This window comes from Symphalangus syndactylus, chromosome 21 (genome assembly GCF_028878055.3).
Source record: "Symphalangus syndactylus isolate Jambi chromosome 21, NHGRI_mSymSyn1-v2.1_pri, whole genome shotgun sequence".
NCBI classification, from domain to species: Eukaryota; Metazoa; Chordata; class Mammalia; order Primates; family Hylobatidae; genus Symphalangus; species Symphalangus syndactylus.
Window position 1 is genome coordinate 68,049,878 of NC_072443.2, and position 12,845 is coordinate 68,062,722.

The 12,845-nt window shown below is 35.7% G+C and overlaps 1 protein-coding gene across 12 annotated transcripts in view; it reads right to left on the reverse strand.

Moving 5' to 3' along the window:
* CHL1 (cell adhesion molecule L1 like) overlaps nucleotides 1–12,845 on the reverse strand; it is a 214,700-nt gene that overhangs the window by 10,111 nt on the left and 191,744 nt on the right. For 10 of the 12 annotated variants that reach the window (XM_055259527.2, XM_055259522.2, XM_063630733.1 and 7 more), the window contains 7 exons: nucleotides 10,218–10,440; nucleotides 8,876–8,991; nucleotides 8,536–8,740; nucleotides 7,890–8,012; nucleotides 4,472–4,651; nucleotides 964–1,125; nucleotides 200–331 (listed from right to left, as the gene is read on the reverse strand). In XM_055259527.2, coding sequence (XP_055115502.2) covers nucleotides 200–331; nucleotides 964–1,125; nucleotides 4,472–4,651; nucleotides 7,890–8,012; nucleotides 8,536–8,740; nucleotides 8,876–8,991; nucleotides 10,218–10,440 — 1,141 coding nt within the window. The remainder of the gene's footprint in view (nucleotides 1–199; nucleotides 332–963; nucleotides 1,126–4,471; nucleotides 4,652–7,889; nucleotides 8,013–8,535; nucleotides 8,741–8,875; nucleotides 8,992–10,217; nucleotides 10,441–12,845) is intronic. The other 2 variants (XM_063630735.1, XM_055259528.2) reach the window with 1 other exon arrangement.

Here is a 12,845-nt window from a genome sequence, read left to right on the forward strand (position 1 = left end):
TGGAAATAATACTCTAGAACATACATATTTTCTTTGGTTAATTTAGCAATATGTTTTTCCTCTCAGTGCACTGTACATCTAATTTGCTAATATAAATTGGACTTGAATGTGTATTTTTTAAAAAAAAGATGTCTCTGAAGAATGCTTCCCAGAAAATGCTTTTTAATAAGTTGAAAATCACATTAAGAAACAATTTTACCTGAGTACTTTCCACCTCTATTTCTCTTCACAAAGCAAACAGTTAACAATACTAGCGTGAGAAGAGCAATCGCACACATCAGTCCAATAAACCAGCCTTGAGTGGAGATGTCATCATATAAACCAGCATATTCTGTGGTAGAAACAGAAGTCACAACACTGTAAACTAGAAACAGTCTTTTGTATTCTGTAACATTGGGGAAAATTAGACATCATTTTTACACATACCAAATAGCATCAATTTTTTTAATGACCCCAGAAGGAATGCAATTTGAAGGACATGTTAATGGGAGAATACTGGTAAATCTTCCCTTCTTTATTTAAAAAGGGACTTCTTCGAGTTGTATTTGATTCTGAGGATGAAAAACCAAAGAAAGATAGTGAAGGCAGATGAAGTTAAACTCAGAAGCAGCAAGGAGCAAACAAAAGCGCAAGCTGCCTTGGTTAGAAGCAGATGACCATGGAGCCTGGTGGTTTTGTTTTGTTTTGCTTTTTCTTTTTAGTTTGTGTTATTAAGATATGTTAATTAGCAGGAGATATTTTTAGGCAACAACTCTAGTAAAAACAAAATAAGGGATAAGTTGGACTACTGTGAAACATTTTTCATTTTGATAATTTAAAAATATGTCAAAACAAATGGAAATTATGATTTTCATAACTAATATACTCAATGTTTTTATGTTTAATATAGGACATAGGCAACACTAAATATTCTACAGGACATAGATTGACTAAGACTTCCCCAAATATAATCTCATTTCTCACCTCTCCCTCTTGTCTCAATTACATCTTGAAAAATGCTATCGTTATCACCCCAATTCTTAGTCATTAGGCGAACTATATGTTCAGCTCCCGGCTCAAATACCTCTATTGGGTGAGTCTTTTGAGTAAGATTTACTCCTTCTGATATCTTCCCGATACCTTTACCTAAGAAATGTACACAGTTAAATCATGTGAATTGTAATCATGGAAAAACATGACATAAAAAAATGCTGTTATTAGAGGTGAATAAGAAAGTCACTTATACCATATTTTCTCAGATAGTTTTTGAATTACCAGGAGATCAAGAAAATCAACATTTCAACTTTCTTTTTTAATATAATAAAATTGAGTAAATGAAATGAACTCAATGCATGGCCATTTAAGATGAAATGGTACTGTAAATCTGCCTGGTCACATGAATGGTTCAAAACCATAGACTTAAAAAAATTATACGATATAATTTTGTGCAATTTGGATTTTCACAAACCTAATGGGAAACTGAATATGGCCTTTTGACTTATAATTGACAGCACATAACCTTATAATCGTAACTAACTACATATTGCTTTTTTTTGCCTTGCTCTTCTCTATAAATACTGATGAAATAGCATTAAAATATGGTCATATATTAAATATTTGAAATTTATAGAAGACCAAACCACGTGAAGTGCAGGCTTGCAGGTACATACCAATGGAATGGTTTTACTGACATTTTGAAAGTCGTGTGAGAAGTTAATACTTTTCAAAAAATATTAATATGTCAATATGTTAATAGTAGAATCTCATAGTAGAAGATAAAATGAATCAAGTTGAACAAAAATATGTTAACTTCTTGTCTTACCACAAAATATCTTAAATATTTTTGCATGTGATCCATAGTTTTGCTGGGAATCAATATAATAAATATAACCCAGAAAATGTTAGCAATGATATAAAATATGTTTCTTACTGAGACTACAAGGGGTTATAAACTCTATTTTAAGTGGGTATATGTTACAGATGAATATTTCATTATGCATTTTCACTATAAAATAAAAGTTAATTATATAGTTACTAAATAACAAAAAGGTTTTATTAAAAATGACATCATGAGAGAAATAAGGCCAATTATAAAAGCAAAGCCTTCAAGATTAAGCATCATTGAAACAGAGTGCAATTAATTTTGACCTTGAAAAACAGAGATATTAGTATAACATTAAGCAGTGCAAGCTTCTGAAAAATAGAGTAAAGCAAGTGATTTATTCAAACCACTAATGACACAAAAATAATATTTCTGATTAACTCCATCTTTTCCCCTCTTAGCTTATGGAATACGATTTTCTTGGAAATCAGAGTGAAAACAATCAGAGAAAAATGCTTGTCAATCAAAGACCATTTTTTGAACAAATGCCAAATGACCTTGAAATGAGCTACACAGGCAAAGCAAGAAGAAAGATGCATAGTAGTAGGTTCCAATTTGCACAAGCGATCATTTTTAGAGTGCTGAGTGATAACAAGATGTATCTCTCCTCAGTGGAAATATACATTTTTTTCAAAGATTATGTTGAACTCTAGTAGAAAAAGAGATTGTAATTTTTTTCTCTGTACATATAGCAAGACATGCCTATAGAATAGAAATCAGTGTCAACTCGGGAAGGGGGCAGTTAGCTGGAATACTGAAAATGTGGATTCCTGAAAAAGAGCACAAACATACTAGTAAGAAACATTTTTAAATTCCTGACATATTTGACAGTGAAGAAATGTTCTTTAAGACATGCAGCACATTAGTTACATTTTTAGTTTGAAGAGAAGATGCCACATCTCTTGTAAAATCACATGAACAGCATTTTCATCCTCCAAAAACAATTTCTCAAGCATGAATGCAACCAAGCCCAAATTTTGCAACATATAAACTAGAATGTGTAACACTTGTAAGGCAATTCTGTGAATATTTTTTCTCATATGCTTCCAATTAGTAAGAATGGGATCAGCATTTCACATGCACATTACGGTCTTGGTTATATCAAAATAGCAACCAACTCCATGCCTTAAATTCTGTTTTTAAAAATATGGAAGTTGCATGTTTGGACTACTACCATTCTGACTTCTCTTTGTATTGGACACTTGATGTCAGTTCCAATGCTTCAGAAATAAGGACCTTTTAGTTACTGGGAAGTTTCCAATCCCCATGTTTAAGTCTAACTTTTATGAGTAGGTAAAGTCAGTGAAATTAGTTCTTCATTTCACTTGGTGTTCAATTCATCCGTGGGAATACTTTGTGAGTTTTAGGGAAGTAATTATTTGAATTATACACTTTTCCCACATAAAGGGGTTTTAAATGTTCAAGGAACCTGAGAAAAACATAAGCTTGTTATTACTTAGATATGGTAGGCACAATAAGATGTAAAAACAAACCAATATTAAAGGTCAGAGCATAACCATTCACACACAAACACGGTGATTCAGAGTCACTCACAAGCTTGAACATATTTTAATATACATCTTCAATAAATAATAGGCAATTGAATTTTCTTTACTATTTTTCCCCTTCATGATGTTTCTTTCATTGATTCTACCATTTTTCAAATCTACAATTTGGAAAAGCATCCAGAACACCGTCTGACACGTATTAGATTGGTGCAAAAGTAATTGTGGCCTTTGCCATTACTACTTTTAATGGAAGGGCCACAATTACTTTTGCACCAAACTTAATACATGATAAATAAACAACTCTACTTCCCTTTCTGCCATCTTCTACATCCTTCTTTTCTTTCTCCAATATCCTTCCATGCCTGAACTGCCTAAGCTCTACATAAATCTCTCTTTGTTTAACTTAGTGTGTACATCAGTTCCTCTGATCTGATTTCTCTGCAAAGGTCCGATTGCTATCATAGAAAGCTTAGCAAGAACCTTGCTAAAAGCATAATTGGAGATGCAACTTGGGAAGGGAAAAGTTAAAGACAAAAAAAAAATAGAAAAGTGTAATTGAATTAGGATAATTGTGTTACAAGTGAAACCACAGATTTATAAGCCATTTCCCAGCCAGTTGCTTGGCATCAGTCATCAGACAGTAAAATAAAATTGACATATGAATCAATGTATATAGAGTGAAGGCATGAAAGTGAGATGTATTAGATCTTTAATGTCTACCAATGCAAGAGGCAAATATTTTTCTGTATGGAAACATTTCTAAAAGAAAAATATAGCTTTACTAACCTTTTGAATAGCTTTGCGACCTTATGTCCTGCTACTTTAATTAAGTAAAATTACAGTTCCTGACCTTGTATACACTAAGCTATAATTTGATTGGTATTGCACAGAAATCCATAAATTGAGTCAATGTGAACTTTCCAAACAAGATTAGTAAGTTCTGCCTGTATGTCAGTGGAAAACAGAAGGTCACACAGAGTGGGATCACAATCACTTCTAATTTACAACGACTAGCGCGGTGCTTTCCTTTCAGGGCAGCTGTTTAAAAAGATGCAGCCTCTTTTTAAAGCCTCTGTTAAAAAGAGAAGCCTCATGTACTTACTCCCTTCTCCTAAGGTGGAGCTTTCCTCCGTGATCGGTTTTCCACAGCCCTGTGAAGTGCAAGCCCTCAAGTAGAATTTGTACTTGGTAGTTGCACTGAGGTTTGAGAGGTGCCAGCTGGGCTTTGATGGAGTTGTAATGTTAATATCATTTAATTCTCCAATCTCGTAGGTGTCATTTACTAAACAAATAAACAAGAACAACAGCTCAAATGTGTTTAACCATTCAAGTTGCATTCTTCATTATTTTCATTTCTCCTTATGCTTGTGGTAGGTAAAGATACATTAATGATTCATAACCATCAACTCATTTAATCCTATGAGGTACATGCAACTACTATGACTATAGCATATATGACAAAACTGAGGTCAAGCAAGAATAAGCACTTTGCTCCCATCTTGGGTTTCTAAATTTGCAAACTGGAATTTGAATCCAACCCATGGCCTTTTAACCCCAGAGAAACGTCTTTAATCCCTGTGCTATACTGTAGCCAACTGCTCCAGCTTCATAATATGTATTAATAATAATAAATTTTCCCCATTGTTACATTTTCATTGTATCTTTGACTTAAGTATTGTAATTTCCTTTTAGAAGAATAATTGAGATGATAATTTATTTGTGTCTTCTATGGTTTCTAGTTTAACATATGGCACCAAATAGCTTCTCAGTATACACAGAATCAATAAATGAAGGAATATATTAAATATTTAGGAATATCTACTGTATACTAAGTACTATGTAAAGTACTCATTGTAAAAAGCTAAATCAGATAGCTTCTTTCAAAGAATTTGGAACCCAGCAAAGACATGAGATTTGTGTAAAAGTATGGAGTATTATAAGATTACTGTAACCATAGTCCAACAGACGAAATACATCCAAGAGAGTGCAGCTGTTAGTGGCAAGAAAGAATATAGAATAAATCCTCTTGACTCTCAGTCCAAGATACCATAGAGGTTAAAAAAATGCATTTATGGCCGGGCGCAGTGGCTCACGCTTGTAATCCCAGCACTTTGGGAGGCCGAGGGGGGCGGATCACGAGGTCAGGAGATCGAGACCACGGTGAAACCCCGTCTCTACTAAAAATACAAAAAATTAGCCGGGCGTGGTGGCGGGCACCTGTAGTCCCAGCTACTTGGAGAGGCTGAGGCAGGAGAATGGCGTGAACCCGGGAGGCGCAGCTTACAGTGAGCCGAGATCGCGCCACTGCACTCCAGCCTGGGCGACAGAGCGAGACTCCGTCTCAAAAAAAAAAAAAAAAAACCAAACAAACAAAAAAAATGCATTCATTATTGACATAAAAATGCCTTCCTTGGTCCATAAAAATGCAATTCAAATCAATGAAAAGAAAAAACAAACAAACTAGGCATCCAAACATTGGAAAGAAGGAGGTGAAATCATCACTCTTTTAGATTTTTTGGAAACATAATTATGAACGACCACAAAGTCAATTAAAAAACTACTACAATCAATACAAGAATTCAGGAGAGTATACATAGAGCTCTCATACATATAAACTGCAACAATTTAAACTGTCTAAAAGCAATAAGAAAAAGGTAAACTACCTAAAATGTCTTGATCACTTAATATTAATAGAAAGCAAAATAATTATATATTATTTTATTTTAAAATACACATATCAAGCAGTTCAATAATCATTACAATTGTTAATATTTCAACTTCTATATTCTAAGAACTTGTTTTTAAATAAACTTAAATGTCACATACGGATCAATATGAAGGTTGGAATTTAATTAGCTGAGTTTCTTACTGTTAGGATAAGGAGAAGGTATATCTTTACCAAACGAATTGATATTTAAAAGAATCTTCAAATATTTCTTCAGTTCTTACAATTTTTTTGAAAACCAGTTCATGGACTAATATAAGGTTAAGAGCGCAACATCTAGAATTGGACTGATCTTGCTTTGCATTCTTAACACTTTTTTTTTTTTTTTTTTTTTGAGACAGAGTCTCACTGTGTCGCCCAGGCTAGAGTGCAGTGGCACGATCTCGGCTCACTGCAAGCTCCGCCTCCCGGGCTCACGCCATTCTCCTGCCTCAGCCTCCCGAGTAGCTGGGACTACAGGCACCCGCCACCACGCCCGGCTAATTTTTTGTATTTTTAACAGAGACAGGGTTTCACCGTGTTAGCCAGGATTGTCTCAATCTCCTGATCTCGTGATCCACCCGCCTCGGCCTCCCACTTAACACTTATTTTACTACTTGACTCTGTGTGAGTATACTCTATGTACATCAATTCCCTCATTCATAAAATAGTGATAGCACATATCTAATAGATTTCTTATTTTAATGGCACAATGCAAAGAGATACACTTAGTATTGATCCTGCTACTTAGCAAGCACTCAAAAGTGCTAAAGTCTACTTCTGTTGGGATTATGTCTGTATGCATTTAAACATACGTGCTAATTTCAGCAGAAACCATCAGAAACTAAAGCAAATACGTGGCCTGGATTGCGGAAGTCTTGAGCTGATGTGGAAGTAGCACGACAGGACTATGATCAAGTTGACTTGTAAGCAGTGTACGCTGGGTCTCTGTATTTCTGGTGTTTTGGGAATTGATGCCTTGAAAGCCTAAAATTTTCATGATGGGATGTTGCTAAAATTTTCTATAATGTCAATCCCCTAATTTCCATTCTGAGATGATGCTTAAACTTGAGGACTGTTCAAGATGGGAAGCGCTACTATTAAAAATGACCTGATTTCATCTAAACACATTCACATTACTCTAGTTGCACAGCAGCATCTGGGCAGAGCCCATTCTGAGTAATGATCCGAAGACAATTATTTAGTCCTCTCAATATCATCTCCATGAAACAGCGAGCAACCCATAGAGATTTGATAAACACAAGTATATTTAGGATTGAGTCTGGGAGCATATATCTGAGGCAGAAGAGGTAGTGTGGAAGGTACCTGTGCTTTGAATCTCTATCACATCACTCAATAACTCTTTTGCATGTTTCCTACTTCTCCAAACATCTTATATATAAACATTAAACCCGTGTTTTGTGTACCCATCAGCACACTGCTTTTTTTCTAAAACAGGTAAGCAAACCTTTCAGTAAAGGACCAGATGGTAAACATTTAGCCTTTGTAGGCAATGTAGTCTCTGTTGAGATGACTCAACTTTGCCACTCCAGGGAGAAAGTAGCTGTAGACATATATAAATAAGTGGACATGGCCATGTCGTCATAAAACTTTATTCCTAAAAACAGGCAGCAGGCTGAATTTGGCCTGCAAGCCAGTTTACTATACTCTGTACCCTAGCCCTGGGCTACAAGGAAGAATGGCAGCTTACAAACCATGGCCTTAAGTGATCATTAGACTCCCAACCTAGCAAACAGAATATTCAACCAAAAAATGACATATTAACAAGTTAACTCCAATTCAAATTTCTACTTACTTATCTGATATTGCAAAAGATAGCCAGTTAAGTTTCCATTTAATTTCTTAGGTAGTCCCCAAGATAAAGTGGCAGTGTCTTTATCGACTTTGATGACCTTGAGAAAAGTTGGCCGTTCAGGTACTAGAAAACACAAGACCAAAAATAAACTCACATAAATTAGAAAAATTCAAAAAAGCCTTATTATATTATAAACTTTATAGAAATTGACAAGCTAACTCATCTGAAGTAAATATTAATTAACTACTAATAAGGAATAATGTTTATTTTATTTATTTATTTTTTTGAGACAGAGTCTAACTCTGTGGCCCAGGCTAGATGGAGTGCAGTAGCCCGATCTCGGCTCATTGCAACCTCCGCCTCCCGGGTTCAAGTGATTCTCCTGCCTCAGTCTCCCGAGTAGCTGGGACTACAGGCATGCACTACCACATCTGGCTAATTTTTGTAGTTTTGATAGAGACAGGATTTCATGATGTTGGCCAAGCTGGTTTGGAACACCTGACTTCAAGTGATCCATCTGCCTTGGCCTCCCAAAGTGCTAGGATTCACAGGCATGAGCCACTGTGCCTGGCCATAAGGAAGAATGTTTACTATGGCCATGGATCACCTCCATTTTTGACATGACTCTACATCATTATCCTCTCACCTCCTTCTGGTGTTTGAAATACATAAGGCTCACTTTCAGGACCAGCTCCTTTAGAGTTATAGGCTAAGACTGTTAAATGAAATTCACTAAAGGCATCTAAGGAAGGAACCATTCCAGAGTTTCTTTGTCCGGAAAATCTTAGAATGTTCACTTCTTTGGGATGTGTTCTTCCATCCAACAGACTTTTTGTTTTCCACCAATTTATCTGCAATAAAAACAAAAATCTTTTAATATATCCATTGTGGTGGCAGATTCTCTTTGGCTTCTTCTGAAATCAGTTCTTATTTATTCTCAGGAAAGATATCAATTCAACAAGAAGAGGAAAAACCATGATAAAAACCTGATAGCCTTTCAGACGTCCATGTACTCTGTCCTTTGGAATTGTTGACCAGGTAACTTTAACTAATGTACTGTTTATAACGTCCACCCCATGGATCACTGGAGCTGTATCAGGATCTGTTAATCGTATAAGATTGATTAGTTTTCAATAACCTGCAAATGTGATTATTAAGATCCTTTTCAAAAATTTTCATAATGTTTCTTCTGGAGAAAGCATTTTTGTGAAATTCACTCCAAATGGAACCAAAAGAGTTTCTCATGATAGATAAGTTTATCAGCCCAAATAGATTTCCCAAAGAAGAGGATAGCCTGTATCACACTGAGAAACGAAGCCCTCCAGATAGACACAATGTGGGTAAATAAAACCAGAAACTATTCTGTGGACATCTTGCCTTTGGAAGCAAGTGAATTAAACTAGTAATAGAAATAAAATTGGTTGGGAATTTTGTTAATCAAATATTAATAACAGCTAACATTTGAGCATAGGCTATGTGTCAGGCACTGTTCTAAGGGACTTACCTAAATTGGTTCATACAACCCTGTGAAGAGGATATTATCTCTGTCCTATAGGAGTTCTTACTACAGAGGAATAAGCCAAATACAGAGCAGTCAAGACTAATACTATCTTAATTCACATGTGATATGTGTTTTGTGTGCTTTTGTTTGGGTAGAAGAATTTAGACAGCAGGTGAGTAATGAGTTGGCTATTTCTCATTCTCAACCTTCTTCCATTTTTGGATCAAATTATTCCTTTAGATGCTGGAAAGGCAATGAGAATAACCCCTAATATTATTCACAGTATTGGCAATACAGAATGCGGTGTGTTTTTTCTTCTTCCAATAACCTATTTGCAGCAGTTACTATGGCATCAGAAGGTATGTGTGCATATAATTCTACATATAAATCTGGGTATATTATCTCATCAGTATTAGGAAAGCTCCAGACATGCCACTGAAGCCCAGGGCATGATAGCAAGTGGCTCTTAGGGGATCCTTGACAAGTAAGGGCAAAGGGCAAATGTACTTGAAAATCTTATGAGAGTTATGCTGCTTGAAATGATTGCAGTGATAATTCCAGGTCTTCCATTTTCAATGTAGAAAGAGCTTTACAGGAAACTGAATAAAATGGAAACCTTCAACATACTTCCTTGGTACTCTATACAATCAATTGTCCTATAATCAATCCTAAGATAGAAGTCATGTGTTATAGTTCTTTTTATCTCCCACGGCTAGTACATCCTCTTTGCATGCAGTAGTTGTTCACAAATATTTGTTGATTGAAGTACAATATATTTGAGAGCAACAGTTACTGACGTGCTTAGCAGTTTTAGGTGCATCACTTACAGTCTTCTCCAGAATAGAGAGTCACTGACTGAGGCTCAGGCCCAGATCCTAGTTGATTGATAGCCTGGACCTTGACATCATAAGGGGCATAGACAGCAGGCGTCATCACCCGCAATGTGTGGTTTGTGACTGTTTCTTCTTCCCACTCCACTGGGGCTCCCTGTGGCTTCCAGGTCACTCTGTACTCTAGGCCTGGTCCATTCTGCTCCATGGATTTCAAAGGCTAAAACAGAAGGCAAGACTCATTTAGTCTGATCACAGATGTGTGGACTCAGAGATGATGGTGAACCACCCTAAGTGGAATAAGGAACAATGTAATGAAATGATCATTTGTTGAAAGATCTTAAATCCCCCTTCTTGGTTTAGAGACAGTTGTGAAAAAGTTTTGTCATCATATGAGCTTAAGGATGAAAATTAATCCCTTAACTCCCCAAGTAATGAGAAGCCTACACATCAGATGCCTGGATTATGTCCTTATGGTAAAGTCTAAGTTTTCACACATGAAGGAAGTTACAAAGAAATTCCACAAAGTGTTTTAGCTTTTTGCTTATGCTTTCTGCTATATTCCACCTTTTCATTTTCAAAGAACAGGCTGAAATAAAAAATAATATGGCCACGAATTCTTTGGTTGTGAATGGGATTCTCCCATGGCTTTTTGAAGAGAATTCTTTCTTGCACCTGGTTCTATCCTTCTCCATTTTTCTTCTATAAGAAGAGAGAGATTATGTAAATATTTTTGGAGATATCAATGTTCATACTTTCATGCAAAGAAACAGTAGTTCCTCTTTCTAATTAATTTCCCAGCTCCTTGACCATTCTTTATTTTTCTTTAAGAAAAAATGCCTCCCTCACCCACTTTATTTTGCTCCATAGAAATATTTGGAGGAATAACTTTTTTTCTTTTTTCTTTTTTCTTGAGATGGAGTTTCACTCTTGCTGCCTAGGCTGGAGTGCAGTGGTGTGATCTCAGCTCACCGCAACCTCCATTTCCCGGGTGCAAGCGATTGTCCTTCCTCAGCCTCCGGAGTAGCTGGGATTACAGGCATGCACCACCACGCCCGGCTAATTTTGTATTTTTAGTAGAGACAGGGTTTCTCCATGTTGGTCAGGCTGGTCTCAAACTCCCAACCTCAGGTGATCCGCCTGCCTCAGCCTCCCAAAGTGCTGGGATTATAGGCATGGGCCACAGCACCCGGCCTGGAGGAATAATTTCTAGTATGGGAAATTGTTTATTTCCACTTTAGTTTTTAATTGAGCAACACTTTAATTTAAAAACAATAATGTGGTTTAAACTGCCTGTTTAATTTCAAAGATAATGGGATTATGCATTGAAATGAACCAGTTATATAAAATATGTTTAAAATATGATTTCAATCCTAAATTTAAGGTTCACTTATATAAACAGTAATTTTCTCTGGATATGTGAGTGAGTCAACAATGTCATACATAGTGTTCTTACAGAATCTATAATCCTTCTCAACTTAATCTAATTTACTAAAACACTTATTAGAGGCATTGCTTGGAATTAAGTTGAAAGCACAGTGACATATCAGCAAAATAATTTTAAGTGTATTCCTATTCCAAGGTGAATAAACTAAACTAACTGGGAGAAAAAAAAATCAAAACAAAATGAAAACTTTCTGACATTGTCTGCAGACCTTGTTAATACTTGGATTCACTGGAAAGTTTTGCTCCAAGATATTTTAGAGTGTGAAGTGGATATAAATTCACCAGGGGCTTTAGCATTGTTCCAGTGAATCAGGCCATGAGCTGGTAGTGCCGTACTGCAATCTGGAATGATAGTTTTCTTCAGTCTCTACTGACAATAAGTGTGTGCAAATAATATTATTCATTTCAAAATTTTGCTCCAAAGAAAGGAGTTAAATTTAATAAAGTTCTCTGACAAATTTAAAATAAATAATAAACCGTAACACTTTAAACAAAAATATTTTAGCTATATTATTGGCATTTTTAGTACCCGGGAACCCAAATAAACAGCCTGAATGCTTTGTATTTGACTTTAAGGCAATGCCTACTGAACCTCAGATATTTCCCAAATAATCTCCTCAAGAAAGAACAGAAGGAGCAAGGGCAGAGTAAGCAGGAAGGCCACCAGCCTTCCCTTCCCTCTGCCTCTCGTGAAGTAGCCCACGAGGAAGGAGGCTCTAGAAAAGAGGTTCTTAACTTGGAGTGTAGGAATCTCTAGATGGGGTACATGTGTATCCTTTAAAGGATCTGAGAAACCAATGATATTGTTAGTATGACTTTTTGTGTATAATTTTCTAGAAAAAGAGCCTGTATGTCCAACACAGTTTCAAAGAGATCTATGAACCAAGCAAGGTTATAACTATTAATCTAGAAAACAGAAAGACTGCTGTCCTGCCTTGATTCCATTTTTTAAAAAATGGTTGAAGATTTTTATTTTTAATTGAGAAATAAAAATTGTATATACTTATTATGTACAACATGTTTTGAAATATGTATACATTGTGGAGTGGCTAAATTGAGCTACTCAAAATATATGTTGCTTCATATACTTATTTTTTATGATGAGAACACTTAAAACCTAGTCTCTCAACAATTTTCAAGAATACAACACATTGTTATCTACTATAGTCATTATGTTAT